Raw genomic sequence first — 16,759 nt, forward strand, 5'->3', positions numbered from 1 at the left:
AGCTTTTTTATTGTTTTAAATTAATTATTATTCCAGGTGATCCAGAAAGTATATGGGGGAGAGAAACCAGTGCCCATATGGGAAGAAGATGAACCATCCTCTGTCTCTCTCCTCAACTATATTCTCTTCTCTCTCATCGTCAGAGTTAAGGTAAGAAATCAGTGCATCATCGAACCCGGGGACATTCAGTCCGTTAAACTGATATCTAGTTAAACCGATTGGATTAATGTTCTTAGTGTACTAATTTCCAATCTAACCACAGGGAGTTTTCAGTTAATCCAGAGTTTAAGAAATACTGGCCTGTGTAAATCAAATGGATGACGTCAAAGTAAACCCTTGACACTTGACACTAGCGTATAGCTATGGGACTATAAACAGGGAGGAGAACAGCTAACCCTAACCAGCCTAGCAAGCTGGCAGTTCTTCAAAGGGTTCTCTCTGCTTTTAAAGACCAAGCACAAGTCCTCACGATGGTTGACTGCGGTTCAGGACGAGCCAGCCAAATTAACATGGCTAGAGCTAGAGACCATCACCCCGGTGTATAGCAGATACAAAAAGACATCTTTTCTTTATTCTGCTATCGCCATTCGGCGAAAGCTAAAGCCGCTACAACAACAACAACAACATCTTAGACCAAAATACGAGATAATAAAGTTTCCAAGAGAGAGGGAGCAACCAGATGTAATACAAGGCCGGTAAATCCAAGTTTCAAAAGAAGCTCTTATAATAAAATTGTCGAAAGACACCACTAAACATGGTCCAATTTTCAATTGGAAGTTTGTGAGTTCAATAAAAGGTAAAAGCTTCGCCAAAAATGGAATATCTGGAATGCCACAAATATTAAATTTCTACAAGTAGTATCGATCATGATATTTAACATCAGCTATAAGAATTTGCACATAAACCTAGTTAAAAAAAAAGTTACATGTAGGTAATAATGAGTATCTATGTTGATGTTATGCTACCCTTACATAGAAGGACAGCATGGATTTTATAAATAAATTAATTTCTTCTTCTTCTTCTTCTTCTTCTTCTTCTTCTTCTTCTTCTTCTTCTTCTTCTTCTTCTTTTTAGGTATATTTGACTGGGGTTCTTAGGGATATAAATCCTAAGGTAAACATAACAAGTATCTATTTTGGTTGTCTAATGTGAATTTAATTAACAATAACCAACATTTTTTTGAGCAATCTGACTCGTTGATTCAATCTTTTTAACCAATCAGATTGCCTTGTTGATCCAAGAGTAAACCAGTTTAACTCTGATTCTCGTGTAATTCCAGGTAACTGAGGCCAATCTCCCGTCTGAAGCCAGCATAGATCTACCCAAGATACATGTGTCTGCCGAATATATACAGGACGGTGGAAATAGACCAGGCGATATACCTCCCACTGAGGGTAAGCTTCAAAGGAAGAAGTTTTTCACTCGTATCCCAATTGCCTGGTTATATGTTTAAATTCCATTGCATAAAACTAATAAACATCCTAATAATATATATATAATATATATAATAAACCTATATGTACTAATGGGTTCGAGGTTTGACAGAGGGAACTGTAACTGCTATGGTCTTATCGTCCCGAAATCGAAGAGAGAAGGAAAACAGGATAGGAGAAAGCCAGCCGTTCCGAGAATGAACATTATTCCACCAGGATAAAATCCGCCCCGGGCGGGAATCGAACCCGCGGCCTAGCGCTTACAAGGCAGACGCGCTACCAACCAAGCTAGATAAAATCCGCCCCGGGCGGGAATCGAACCCGCGGCCTAGCGCTTACAAGGCAGACGCACTACCAACTAAGCTAACTAGACTGGCGAAGATAGGAGAAAGCCAGCCTTTCCGAGAACAAACCTTAAAATAAAATCTGCCCCCGGGCATGAATGAAATCCGCGACCTTGCGCTTTCAAGGCGGACGGGATACTTACCAAACTGACAAACTAACTAGGCCAGCTAGCTATGAAGCTATGTAATAAAGTTGCAATTGGGAAAATATTATTAATAAAAGGTCGATTCCTACGTAAAAAGTTGTGAAAAATCTAAATCTGAGGTCAAAACTCCGAAAAAGTTAACTTTAAAAGGTCGAAAATTCAATTTTTAACTGCCGTTCTAATGAAAAAGTTCAAAGAGTTGTGACGTCAGATTTCACGTCAAAATGCGCAGAAACGCTTGCGCACAAACAAACGAAGCGGGAGTCATGTATTATGACGTCATCGCCTACGGGAGCGTATGCCGTCACGTCAAAATTCACGATTTACCGGTATTTTTCAAATCGATTTATCTCGGTATCTGTAAGTCGTAGAAGAAAAAGGAAAATTCCGTTGGTCCTCATTTTTCCTGCTCTATGACTTTGAAACATCACCCAAGTAAGCGCGACTGATATTTACTATAGCAAAAATTCTAAACCAATTCGATCTATCAGAACGAAATACATATTTTATTTGAGTATAACGAAATGTTGATCTCTCTCTCTCTCTCTCTCTCTGCAGGTGTCACATACAGGCAAGGTAGCTACATGAGTGCCGTGGCGGATATCGGAATATTTGAACATTCCCTCACTACTGATCTACTCAATCATCTCGTGTTTGTGCAGAAAGTGTTCATGAAAGAAGTGAATGAGGTAAGTTATAGCTGAGTCTATAAATAGGTCCCTGCCCACCTGGGGGGACTAACAAGGAGTAAACCAGCTTAGTCTTTTTTTTTTTTACAGAATATTTGAGGGTTTACCTCTGTTTATTGATGTTAATATTCAATACAATGTTTTTATATAGGGACTATACAGGGTGGTTCGTGATTTGCGAACCACGCTTATATCTCAGAAACGGCTGGGAATTAAGGAATGAAATAAACGGCATCAGAGTTTAAGAAATACTAGCCTGTGTGAATCAAATGGATGACGTCAAAGTAAACCCTTGACACTTTGTTAACTCTCAGTGGTAAGAGCAGCCATAATAGGTGTAGAATTACAGAAGTCCTGGAATTTTGAGGAGGCAATTAAGGTTCACAGGGGTTGTATTTCGAATAATTTCAAGATGCATTCGTCACCAAAACTGGTTGGTGAATATTGTTTTAGAAATCATGGTATTGTAATGACAAATCTATGTTGTTTTGCTAGCTTTTCATAAAATTCTGAAAACCCCAGGTGTGTTATTCTGTGTGTTTCCATTTTAATTATTATTATTACCTTTGCCCTTTATAACGAAACTTTCCTTTATTCTCTCATATGCTAGCGGGTCCAATTAACGGCCACCACACCCACAAACTCGGCCGTAGAAAGAAGAAGAGATTATATATTTTTATCTAGAAACCGGTTCCATAGAGTTACAACTGTCCAATCGTATTCAGAATATGTCAGGCGCCTCAAATAACGCCCTGCCTCATTCTAATTGGATATTATTCTTTACAGCGGGTCCAATTGACGGCCACCACACCTACAAACTCGGCCGTACGTCTAGAAACAGGTTCCATAGAGTTACAACTGTCCAATCGTATTCAGAATATGTCAGGCGCCTCAAATAACGCCGGTGCCAAGCTGTTTTTGAAAACACATGTCGATGTTAATCTCTCGTTGGGGCAGGTCATACGGAATGTACTGTTTGAGGAGGCAGACCCGGAGTTTCAGCATTATGCCTTCTTCAAAACTCAGATCGGTAAGTTACGTTGAAAATATAGCAAAATGTCCGCCTTTTTGAAGTTTCGGCCTTAAAAACCTAATTTACGTAATGTATTGTTTTCCGTTGAGAGGAGGACGTCAGGACTCGAACTTTTAAAAAGAATAAATTTTTGTACAATTAAGTCCATGTACAATGTACGTACATTCAGTAGGTATATAAATAGGTGGTAGGTATGTACCTAGGTACAGGTACACTGTACGTATACAATATACATAGATAAAAAAAAAATGTTACATTTATATACTGGTGGTTTTTGTGTTGGTTATTTTCTGCGTCCTCCTTTTGGTTGAAATGTCCGCCTTTTTTTAGCCAAAATGTCCTCCTTTTGAAATATCTTGTCTGGTAACCCTACTCCGAAGCCATCGGAAATTTTAAACCGATTCTATTTCCTCTGTTTTGTTGCACAGCGCTGCGCAACGCTTTCCAAGGCGAGATGATACAACCTGGCAGTAGTTCGGACGACAAGGAGGTTATTCTAATATCATTGACCCGACCTCTAGTGTATATTCAACCAGTGGCTGTCGATAAGGTAAGTTTTTATGTTTTGTTTGTTTGTTTATTTATTTTATTTTTTTTTTTTTTTTCCATAGCAATAAAGCGAATGCTACATTAGACGCGTGTGATCTGTAGAATATAGAATAGAATATACGTTTTATTTGCACATAAAATACATGAAAGTACATTGTACAATGGTCAATTTCTAATCTAAATCATATAAAATTCAAAATAATTATTCTTTATGATATTATGAACGTGTTCTATCATATCATAGCATACACAATACTTCCCATTTTGGTGCTGGGTCAATACGAGAACACCAGAAAGTAACCCGTTTCAATATTTGTGATTGAAATACGAGCGCATTGTTTTTTTTTTCGATGGATTTATTTCAGTCAGTAACATTCACTGCTGCCCTTCTACCCTCCCTACAAGCTCAATACAGAATGGATCAACTATCCAGTGCAGGAGTTACGGGATCCAAGGCTAAGTTTGTAATAGATCTGCCTCGACACAGCCTTAGCTTCTCCACTTCTATATAAAAACCTGACCTAAAGTACAAACAATCACATACGTACAGGAAACATCTCTTGACCTTAGAACAATCGTCTACGTTACTATATTATGTTAAGGCGGTCTCTTCCTGATCCCTGATGTGCCGCGTCCATTTTAGTTTAGGACTATTGCACTGCCGTTTCTATAAACAAGATTTCTTGTTACCTAGTCCAATGTTTGTTTATTTTTGCAATTTGCAAACCCCATTGAAATCTCTCTGATGAATACAATTATTTTATTATTCTATTCTGTTATTCTGTTCGTTGTCTACAATGTCTACTAATACATAAGTACCACACCAATTAAGGGTTGATTAAGGACTGACGAAAAACCAGCTTAGTCTGGCTGGAGGACTTTAAAACATCGAGTATACCAGCCTGAATTTCCCTTACTAAAGAAATAGCAAAGGTTGAATGCGAAGGCCATCCACTCGTAAAGTTTTTGTAGTGAAAACAAAATTTCAGCCCAAAGTAGGGTTGATTAAGGACTGACGAAAAACGCCGACCCCGCCTCGTCGGAACACGGGAAAAGGCGAAGAAGAATTTCTATGTATTATTTATTTATTGTTTGTTTGTTATTTATTAATCTATTGTTTTAAAGTAAATGCAAATAATTATCAGTATAATTATTTAGAAAAGAATCTTCACAAATTAAAATATAAATTAACACCTCTCTCGCGATCTTGGTCTGACGATGGGAATCTGAGTATTCCCGAAAGCTCACCAAACTTTCTTTAGTTGAATGTCGAATCTCAATTGTCTTTTAAAATTTATATTTTTCTTGTTTTAAATTTATTATTATTCCAGGTGATCCAGAAAGTATATGGGGGAGAGAAACCAGTGCCCATATGGGAAGAAGATGAACCATCCTCTGTCTCTCTCCTCAACTATATTCTCTTCTCTCTCATCGTCAGAGTTAAGGTAAGAAATCAGTGCATCATCGAACCCGGGACATTCAGTCCGTTAAACTCGATCTTGGTCTGACGATGGGAATCTGAGTATTCCCGAAAGCTCACCAAACTTTCTTTAGTTGAATGTCGAATCTCAATTGTCTTTTAAAATTTATATTTTTATTGTTTTAAATTTATTATTATTCCAGGTTATCCAGAAAGTATATGGGGGAGAGAAACCAGTGCCCATATGGGAAGAAGATGAACCATCCTCTGTCTCCCTCCTCAACTATATTCTCTTCTCTCTCATCGTCAGAGTTAAGGTAAGAAATCAGTGCATCATCGAACCCGGGACATTCAGTCCGTTAAACTGATGTCTAGTTAAACCGATTGGATTAATGTTCTTAGTGTACTAATTTCCGATCTAACCACAGGGAGTTTTCAGTTAATCCAAAGTTTAAGAAATACTAGGCCAGCCTAGTTAGCTTAGTCGGTAGTGCGTCTGCCTTGTAAGCGCTAGGCCGCGGGTTCGATTCCCGCCCGGGGCGCCGTTAAACTATATCTAGTTAAACCGATTGGATTAATGTTCATAGTGTACTAATTTCCGATCTAACCACAGGGAGTTTTCAGTTAATCCAGAGTTTAAGAAATACTAGTCTGTGTAATTCAAAGTGTCAAAACCCTTGACACTTTGTTAACTCTCAGTGATAAGATCAACCATAATAGGTGTAGAATTACAGAAGTCCTGGAATTTTGAGAAGGAAATTAAGGTTCACAGGGGTTGTATATTTCGAATAAATTCAAGATGCATTCTTCACCAAAACTGGTTGGTGAATATTCTTTTAGAAATCATGGTATTGTAATGACAAATCTATGTTGTTGCTAGCTTTTCATAAAATTCTGAAAACCCCAGATGTGTTATTCTGTGTGTTTCCATTTTAATTATTATTATTTTTACCTTTGCCCTTTATAACGAAACTTTCCTTTATTCTCTCATATGCTAGCGGGTCCAATTAACGGCCACCACACCCACAAACTCGGCCGTACGTCTAGAAACTGGTTCCATAGAGTTACAACTGTCCAATCGTATTCAGAATATGTCAGGCGCCTCAAATAACGCCCTGCCTCATTCTAATTGGATATTATTCTTTACAGCGGGTCCAATTGACGGCCACCACACCCACAAACTCGGCCGTACGTCTAGAAACTGGTTCCATAGAGTTACAACTGTCCAATCGTATTCAGAATATGTCAGGCGCCTCAAATAACGCCGGGGCTAAGCTGTTTTTGAAAACACATGTGGATGTTAATCTATCGTTGGGGCAGGTCATACGGAATGTACTGTTTGAGGAGGCAGACCCGGAGTTTCAGCATTATGCCTTCTTCAAAACTCAGATTGGTAAGTTAAGTTGAAAATATAGCAAAATGTCCGCCTTTTTGAAGTTTTGGCCTTAAAAACCTAATTTACGTAATGTATCGTTTTCCGTTGAGAAGAGGACGTCAGGACTCGAACTTTTAAAAAGAATAAATTTAATTTTTGTGCGATTAAGGTAAAACACCTAGTCACCGTCTTCGTACCAAAAATCGGCATTTTTTTATTTAAGCGTCAAAAATAAGGAAACGTGCCATTTTTGAGAACCCCTGATAATTTTAAATGATTTTTCAGACGATTTGTGTTTAACTTCTCATACATCACGAAAAACGCCTTCTAACTTCTTTAAAAAGTGGTTTGGGTTCGACGGATATTTTTTTTTTCCAAGTCTCTTTGCCTGAAAAGTACCAGTAAGGTACTTAGCTAAGGTACTTTACCGTTCTTGGATAGGCATGAATGTAAAAGAATGTGCCTTAAAGTAACGCGAGTTTCTAAGGTATAAAAGAATCTCATTAAGTAATATCTGTTAATTTTTATGGGAGAAAGATTCGCACAACGAAAATTCCCTCCAAAGTAGGCTTACCAGACGTCCGCTTTTCGGCGGACATGTACTCCTTTTTATACGTTTGTCCTCCGTCCGCCCGCCTTTTGAAAATATAGCAAAATGTCTGCCTTTTTGAAGTTTCGGCCTCAAAAACCTAATTTACGTCATGTATCGTTTTCCGTTGAGAAGAGGACGTCAGGACTCGAACTTTTAAAAAGAATAAATTTAATTTTTGTGCAATTAAGACCATGTACAATGTACTTTATACATTCAGTAGGTATATAAATAGGTGGTAGGTATGTACCTAGGTACAGGTACACTGTACGTATACATAGATAAAAAAAAATGTTACATTTATATACTGGTGGTTTTTGTGTTGATTATTTTCTGCGTCCTCCTTTCGGTTGAAATGTCCGCCTTTTTTTAGCCAAAATGTCCTCCTTTTGAAATTTCTTGTCTGGTAACTCTACTCCAAAGCCATCGGAAATTTCAAACCGATTCTGCTTCCTCTGTTTTGTTGCACAGCGCTGCGCAACGCTTTCCAAGGCGAGATGATACAACCTGGCAGTAGTTCGGACGACAAGGAGGTTATTCTAATATCATTGACCCGACCTTTGGTCTATATTCAACCAGTGGCTGTCGATAAGGTAAGTTTTTAGTCCGTCCTTCCTTTATTATTACAATAGTAATAAAAAAGGTATAAGGGACGGACTATTGTATTCGCTTTGGTGTCGGTCTGTCTGTCTGTCTGTCTGTCTATCTGTCTGTCAGTCAGTCAGTCAGTCAGTCTGTCTGTCCCCATAGAAGGACTTATCCAAACCTAGTCGACCTATATATCAAATTAAAGGTCTTTTTACCAGGAACACGAAAATGGTGGTGCAAATTTTGTCCAGAAAACCATAAAGCCAAAAAAACTGGTTTTTGGGGGATTTTTTTCACATTTTCTCACACAAATGAGCCCTGATCTTGAAATTTGTCGCGACGACCTATGAGGGGGGATTTTTGTCACATTTTCTCACACAAATGAGCTCTGATCTTGAAATTTGTCGCGACGACCTATAAACTCAAAGCGAGAAAGTTTTATGATTCAGCGTTATTTTAAGACCGGTTTTAGCGTTATCTATGTTAAGCTACGCCGAGGAAGGCCAATAATTGGATGGGTGACTTGAACACTATATTGGGAATAAAGGGAGAACGGGCTCTAGTCTTGATTTTAAATCATCACATGAAAGTAAAATCAAAAAATCAAATCAAGAATAATAATAAACTGAATATTAAACAAATTAGGTAGGTACATAGGTACTGATTTTCTCTAATCACTATACGGGCTTAAAAATTCCCGGAGGGACGGACCCTGCTTGTTAGTTTTATGGTTCTCTGGACAAAATTTGCACCACCATTTTCGTGTTCCTGGTAAAAGAACTTTAATTTGATATATATAGGTCGACCAGGTTTGGATAGGTCCTTCTATGGGGACAGAGTGACAGACAGACAGACGACACCGAAGCTAATACAATAGTCCGTCCCTTAAGTATACCTTTTCATTACTATTGTAATAATAAAGGAAGGACGGACTAAAAAGAGGTAGCCCAATAGTTTCCAAACAAGAAGATTAAATACTCAATCTGTATAATTCCCGAAACAACTCCCATTGTACTGAAGATTTCAAATTCCATTGTCAGAAAATCTTGTAAGATAATTACAAGAAATCTTGTGATCTTGAGTAGAAGATTTTGTACTCATTTGGAAACAGTGTTCAGGATGCCTAAAAGGATTACAATCAGTTCAAAGTGTTTATGATCTGAGTGTTGGGCCAATTTTAAAACGGTTTAATTTTCGACTGGAATTAAACTTGAAATATTAAAAAGAAATTAAACAAGGAGGACGAGAAGAGAAGGGGAAGAAAGAAGAGGAAGAGGAGCAGGAGTTGGAGGAAGAAGAGAACAATAAAGAGGAGGAGGAGTTGAAGAAAGAAGAGAACAATAAAGAGGAGGAGGAGGAGGAGGAGGAGGAGGAGGAGGAGGAGGTAGAAGAAGAGAAGAGGAGTTGGGAGAATTAGAACTGAAAGATAAACAATTAAAGAAATAAATTTCCATTGTTCTTTATCGTATTTTCTGATGATCTCTTTTGTTTTGACATGTTTAATACTTCCATTTCACTTGAGCTTTAAAACTAAAATTAATCTTTGTTGAAAATTGGAATGAATTTGTATTTCATAAAATAATTTTAATTGAAAAATATATATAAAAAAAAAAAATCGCTCGCTCTTCTCCAGCTAATAGGTAATAGGGTAATACAGGGTTCATTTTTTGGGGACATACTTTGTAAACTTATGAAATAGGTACATAACTACAAAACTTATTACCTTTATATGATACAATGGATACAGATCTCTCTCTGTGATAAGGAAAGTAAAAAGGGAGAGGAACGTGTATCCATTGTATCATATAAAGGTAGGTAATAAGTTTTGTAGTTACCTATTTCATAACTTTATAACCTAGGATGTCTAATATAAACATCCTGTTTACAGCGCATTCAGGGAGGTTTTTTTTATTTAGAGGGAACTGTAACAACTAAGGTCTTATCGTCCCAAAATCGAAGAGAGAAGGAAGACAGGAGAAAGTCAGCCGTTCCGAGAACGAACCTTGTCTGTTTAGGATAAAGTCCGCCCCGGGCGGAAATCGAACCCGTGATCTAGCGCTTACAAAGCGAGCACTGTAGCGTCCAAGCTAACTAGGCCGGCTTTTTAATGGTCTAATTTATTTGGATTTTCTTGCACGTTATATTATTTTATGGTATGCATTCAATTTTAAAGGGACTTATTTTAGTCCCACCCCAGCAGTATAAATGAGGTATACTATACATTCTCATATTTGCTTACCGTTATATGTTTTTGGAAATCAAGTATCCAAAAACATATAAACGGTAAGCAAAATTGTGAATACATAAGATGTCTAATATAAACCTAACCAATAATCGTATACATTCTTATTTTCAGACTACATGGGGACTGAACAGATCTTTATTCATGGAAAATGACTCCTGCTCTGCAGTGGTGATTACATTGGAATCTACCAGCATAGAAGCTTGCAGCTCTGGGTCCCTTGTGTCCAAAGGTAAGACCGTATGTACGATGGGAACGCTGTTTCTGCATTTGACGGTGGACGATATGGGGATCTGTGTTCCCCTCAATCCTTTGCCACTGGTGAGTAATTCCTGTTTACAGCGCATTCAGGGAGGTTTTTTTATATTTAGAGGGAACTGTAACAACTAAGGTCTTATCGTCCCAAAATCGAAGAGAGAAGGAGGTCAGGATAGGAGAAAGCCAGCCGTTCCCAGAACGAACCTTATGTGTTTAGGATAAAGTTCGCCCCGGGCGGTAATCGAACCCGTTACAAGGTAGGCACGGTAGCTTCCAAGCTACATAACTAGACTGACTTTTATATGTGCTGATTAATTTTTACTTTCTATCAATTCTTTTTTAGTAGAAAATTCTTTCTACTTAAGTAATAGAAAATATATATAAAAAAAATATTAGATTGAAAAAGACTGAAATTGGTAGGTAGGTACATAGGTACTTAAGGGTAGTAGGTATTAAAGAAAAAAAATGTAGATTAGAAAGTGATGATTTTCCAAACTTTAAGCCTGAGATTGCACTTTCTTTTTGGAAAAAAAGGTCTAAAATACTACCTACCCTCAGTAATCTAGAAAGAAATTCGAGTACAATAATGTAGTTACCTACTTACTTACCTACCTACATATTGTTCAAGTACCTTTTGATCTAATTTTACATTTAAAATTATTTTAGTGTACATACTTAGGTATCTTTTACCTGTTACTTAAGTACATGATAGGTATTTATTTTTCAGGAGCAGAAGTAATTAAATATTGACAGTAACAATAGTATGTAAAGAAAGAATAAAAGTAATAATGATAAGATTGATAAGTATTAATAATATTTAAAATAGTAGAAAGTAAAAAACCATTGGACTGCTTAAAAATATCATTTATGGTAGGTAAGTAAATAAGTACTCAGAGTACTGGTTACAACATAGGGCGAGTTCTTTTTGTTCACAGAAAACGCCAAGTGGTTCCTAAACGTGAAATGGCAAATGGAAGGGGTGGACATACATCTGGATGTTAACATAGGGAAGCAACTGTCCGCCCTGGGCCATACTCTGACCACGTTGACTGGGGTACAAGAAGATGAAACGCTCAATGCTTACTGTGATAGTGATGAAGATGATGTACGAGTGTAATTTTTTTGTCGATGGTGGGATTTAAATAATAATGATAATTTGATAAATTACTAAACTATCGTATTCTTTTTGTTCACAGAAAATGCCAAGTGGTTCCTAAACGTGAAATGGCAAATGGAAGGGGTGGACATACACCTGGATGTTAACATAGGGAAGCAACTCTCCGCCCTGGGCCATACTCTGACCACGTTGACTGGGGTACAAGAAGATGAAACGCTCAATGCTTACTGTGATAGTGATGAAGATGATGATAATACGAACAACTCACAGGTAAACTATTTCTATCCATGTTGATTGGGGTACAACTCGTAGTTAACCTTTCTAATCTAGAAAACAAAAAATCTAAATTTAATTCTGATTTATTTGTTTTGAAGCTAAGAGCTTCTTCGGAATTTTTGTAGATATCACAGCATTACTAGGAGTCTGCTTTACTCTTTTTGCCCTTTGTAGGTTTTTTTTTTTATACTTTGTTAATGCCACCACTGGTCGCTACTCCTCACGAGGCTGATTGCAGAGGATAACCACAAACAACCTGATAATAGGTCACGGAGCAAAAATCTAAATTTAATTCTGATTTATTTGTTTTGAAGCTAAGAGCTTCTTCAGAATTTTTGTAGATATCACAGCATTACTAGGAGTCTACTCTTTTTGTCCTTTGTAGGTTTTTTTTATATACTTTGCTAATGCCACCACTGGTCGCTACTCCTCACGAGGCTGATTGCAGAGGATAACCACAAACAACCTGATAATAGGTCACGAAGCAAAGGCAACAAGAATGAACAAGCTATAATATTCGATTGCAAATATTTCAACGGGTTACTTTCTGGTGTTCTCGTGTTGACCCAGCACCTAAATGGGAAATATTGTGTCTCTTCTCGCCCATCTGATGAGAGGCATACTACGGGATGGGCATGCTACGACACAGGCCACATGCGTCTAATGTAGCAGTTATTTCATTGCTACGAAATAAAAACGGCGGTGGAACACTCATCTTTTAAAATTTAAAAAAAAATCTATTTTACAACTTGAATTTCTGTAATTTCTCTTTCGTCCCACAGGACAGTATCGTGATGAAAACCAAATCCCGCGGGACGACAGAAGTCACGGAGCAAAGGCAACATGAATGAACAAGCTATACTATTCTATTTTACAACTTGAATTTCTGTAATTTCTCTTTCGTCCCACAGGACAGTATCGTGATGAAAACCAAATCCCGCGGGACGACAGAATGCCTCTCCCCCCTCGCCAATCCCCATCTAGACCCCAAGAAGAGATCCAAACTACTCGAGAAAGAAATGTACGAACAAGTCAAAATCATCAGCGATCTGCGCGCTCTAGGGGCATCCCATGGAACTATAGAGCAAGAAATGCGGCGACTTCATGAACTAGAAGCGCTAGTGTTCCGCGGATTCCGACGGTAAGACACCTTGAGATTGTACTTCGGCACCGCTTTCCCATTACTTCAAGGTATTTGTATTGGATTTTGGCACAGTCAAATGCCCGCCTAGTTAGCTTAGAAGGTAAGGCCCCGACCTTACAGCTCTCCCTCATAACTCCTTCCCAGCTACTTCCGCGCAAAGGCAAGTTACTAAAACCCCAAATGGTAATGAGATTACTTTAAAAAAAAAAAATAGAGCTAGCCTAGACGGCGGTATCTTTGTTTTTTTTTTCTAATGTACCTTGGCACCATTTTTCCATTACTTCAAGGTATTTTTTATTGGATTTTGGTCAGCTCCCATGGCGTAGTAGTCACTGCGCTCGCCTTGCACGCGGGAGACCCGGGTTCGATTCCCGGCGGGGTCAAGATCTTTATTCATGGAAAATGATTCCTGCTCTGCAGTGGTGATTACATTGGAATCTACCAGCATAGAAGCTTGCAGCTCTGGGTCCCTTGTGTCCAAAGGTAAGACCGTATTCTATAATTTAGTGATCATTCAGCCTCCCTAATCAGACGGAAAAGTTAGTCCCTTTATCTCGACAGTTAGATAGAAGATTATGAACGTATTTCTTGATCTGACTAAAAAGCCCCTATTCTGGCTCGGTAGCGTAGTGGTCAAGGCGTTCGCCTGGTAAACAGGAAGACAAGAGTTCAATACCAGCCGAGGTATTGCATTTAATCCTCATTTTATTCTCAATTATGTAGTTGAGTACTTGAGCACATAATATGAAATTTCAAGAGATTCGGTGGTAAAAACGCCTCGAGCTTAGACATAAACCCCGCCTTGTAGTTACCTTTCTACATTCAATAATCCATTTGTTTGTTTGTTCGTGTCTTCTGTCCGTTTTTCTTTGCCTTCTTGGTGCTTTTTTAAATAAATATTTCACGTTTTAAAATGCACGAAACCAAACCCACAATCGCATCAAAATCTGTGATCAATAAAAACAATTCAACTCTCAAAAATCAAATCAGAGAAGGTTTTGAATCCGGTTAAGATAGAATCAAGGTGTAAAGTAAGATTCAACTTTGCATGAAACTATTTTATAAGTCCCTTTATCTCGACAGTTAGATCGAAGATTATGAACGTATTTCTTAATCTGACTAAAAAGCCCCTATTCTGGCTCGGTAGCGTAGTGGTCAAGGCGTTCGCCTGGTAAACAGGAAGACAAGGGTTCAATCCCAGCCGAGGTATTGCATTTAATCCTCATTTTATTCTCAATTATGTATTTGAGAACTTGAGCACATAATATGAAATTTCAAGAGATTCGGTGGTAAAAACGCCTCGAGCTTAGACATAAACCCCGCCTTGTAGTTACCTTTCCCCAGCCGAGGTATTGCATTTAATCCTCATTTTATTCTCAATTATGTATTTGAGAACTTGAGCACATAATATGAAATTTCAACCCAACAAAAATTTTTGTTAAGGTAGACTCATTACATTCCTGTCTATTTCCAGGATGAGTAAACTTCGCAAGGAGAAGAGTTGGGTGGGCGGAGTTTCGGATCCTGGGAGTCCCAATATGAGTCGCAGGTCCCGTGAGAACCGTCCCATGTCATCCAGTAAGCTACGACATTCCACCACCCTCCTACAGGAGCTCACCATATTCCACATTCCCGGCCTCGATGTCAAAAATACACGAAACCAAACCCACAATCGCATCAAAATCTGTGATCAATAAAAACAATTCAACTCCCAAAAATCAAATCAGAGAAGTAAAATACACGAAACCAAACCCACAATCGCATCAAAATCTGTGATCAATAAAAACAATTCAACTCCCAAAAATCAAATCAGAGAAGGTTTTGAATCCGGTTAAGATAGAATCAAGGTGTAAAGTAAGATTCAACTTTGCATGAAACTATTTTATAATGGGAAAATTTATAATTAACAAGATTGTATTGTTTTTTCCTTGTTTCAGGTCAATTCATAGGTCTCTGTCTCAGATTCGCGGACGACTTTGAAACCTCTCTAGACGATTGGAAGCCCGATCCCTCCAATCAGATTTGGATTTTTTACAACTTTTTACGTAGGAATCGACCTTTTATTAATAATATTTTCCCAATTGCAACTCCTCCTCCTGCTCTACGACTTTAACACAACACCCAAGTAAGCGCAACTGATCTATTACCCAACCAAAATTTTTGTTCAGGTAGACTCATTACATTCCTGTCTATTTTCAGGATGAGTAAACTTCGCAAGGAGAAGAGTTGGGTAGGCGGAGTTTCGGATCCTGGGAGTCCCAATATGAGTCGCAGGTCCCGTGATAACCGTCCCATGTCATCCAGTAAGCTACGACATTCCACCACCCTCCTACAGGAGCTCACCATATTCCACATTCCCGGCCTCGATGTCAAGGTAATATTAATCATTCCCGGCCTCGTCAAGGTAATATTAATCATTCCCGGCCTCGATGTTAAGGTAATATTAATCATTCCCGGCCTCGATGTTAGGGTAATATTGATCATTCCCGGCCTCGATATTAAGGTAATATTAATCATTCCCGGCCTCGATGTTAGGGTAATATTGATCATTCCCGGCCTCGATATTAAGGTAATATTAATCATTCCCTAGGTACAGGTACACTGTACGTGTACATAGATAAAAAAAAAAATATTGTTACATTTATATACTAGTGGTTTTTGTGTTGATTATTTTCTGCGTCCTCCTTTTGGTTGAAATGTCCGCCTTTTTTCTTTAGCCAAAATGTCCTCCTTTTGAAATTTCTTGTCTAGAAACCCTACTCCAAAGCCATCGGAAATTTTTTAAAAACGATTCTGCTTCCTCTGTTTTGTTGCACAGCGCTGCGCAACGATTTATTTATTTATTTTATTTATTATTGGATTTTGGTGCAGTCAGGCTAGATAGCTTGGGGGATAACGCGTCTCCCTTATAAGCTCTTGGTCTCAGGTTCGAATCTCGCCCGGGGTGAACTTCGTTCTAAACAGATAAGGTTCGTTCTCGGAACGGCTAGCTTTCTTCTATTCTGTCTTCCTTATCTCTTCGATTTTGGGACGATAAGACCTTGGCAGGTACAGTTCGCTCTATTTTTATTGACAAACTCGTTTGCCTTTTCCAGGGACATGATACAAAAGCTCCGCCGGCAAAGCATCAAGGGCAAGTCGCAGATCAAGGGCAAGCTCGGCCTCGAGACGAAAACCGCGCCCGGATACCGTTCCAAGAACTACCTGGCCGGGTCCGTGAGTGGCGACCTGCAGAGTGACCGTTCCAAGAACTACCTGGCCTCGTCCGTGAGTGACGACCTGCGGAGTGTGGAGACTGAAGCTATGCTAGGACATGAGATGCTAGCCTCAGCTCTGACCCAGGAAGAAATTCAGTTCAAGACAGGGAGTCTCAAACATCATCGGGTGACGTTCTCAGAGACTACCGGTAGTCTGAGCAGGTAATACATATAGACAACCTGTATAAAAGTTCAGAAATTTTTTCAGGGTCGGCCCCAACTTTAAAATCATAAATGAGAACCCCTACTTGTGATACATCATTTAAAAGGTCTTAAAAAGCGTAATACTTTGATACAAG

General features: G+C 38.6%; 1 protein-coding gene across 1 annotated transcript; it reads left to right on the top strand.

Moving 5' to 3' along the window:
* Positions 1–313: 313 nt before the first annotated feature.
* On the top strand, positions 314–16,626 carry LOC103513976 (transmembrane protein KIAA1109-like). Its single transcript, XM_026827057.1, has 12 exons — positions 314–328; positions 1,280–1,394; positions 2,482–2,612; positions 5,526–5,639; positions 6,613–6,712; positions 6,864–7,007; positions 8,050–8,171; positions 10,523–10,733; positions 11,602–11,757; positions 11,863–12,053; positions 12,971–13,200; positions 16,299–16,626. The coding sequence occupies exons 1-12, from the start codon at positions 314–316 to the stop codon at positions 16,624–16,626; spliced, it is 1,857 nt and encodes a 618-aa protein (XP_026682858.1).
* The last annotated feature ends 133 nt before the right edge of the window (positions 16,627–16,759 follow it).

This window comes from Diaphorina citri, unplaced genomic scaffold, assembly GCF_000475195.1.
Source record: "Diaphorina citri unplaced genomic scaffold, Diaci psyllid genome assembly version 1.1 scaffold1058, whole genome shotgun sequence".
NCBI lineage: Eukaryota > Metazoa > Arthropoda > Insecta > Hemiptera > Psyllidae > Diaphorina > Diaphorina citri.

Coding starts and splice junctions, on each gene's coding strand:
- LOC103513976 (XM_026827057.1), top strand. Junction 5,640..6,612: donor CTCTCATCGTCAGAGTTAAG/GTAAGAAATCAG, acceptor CTCATATGCTAG/CGGGTCCAATTAACGGCCAC. Junction 13,201..16,298: donor GTGTTCCGCGGATTCCGACG/GTAAGACACCTT, acceptor TGCCTTTTCCAG/GGACATGATACAAAAGCTCC.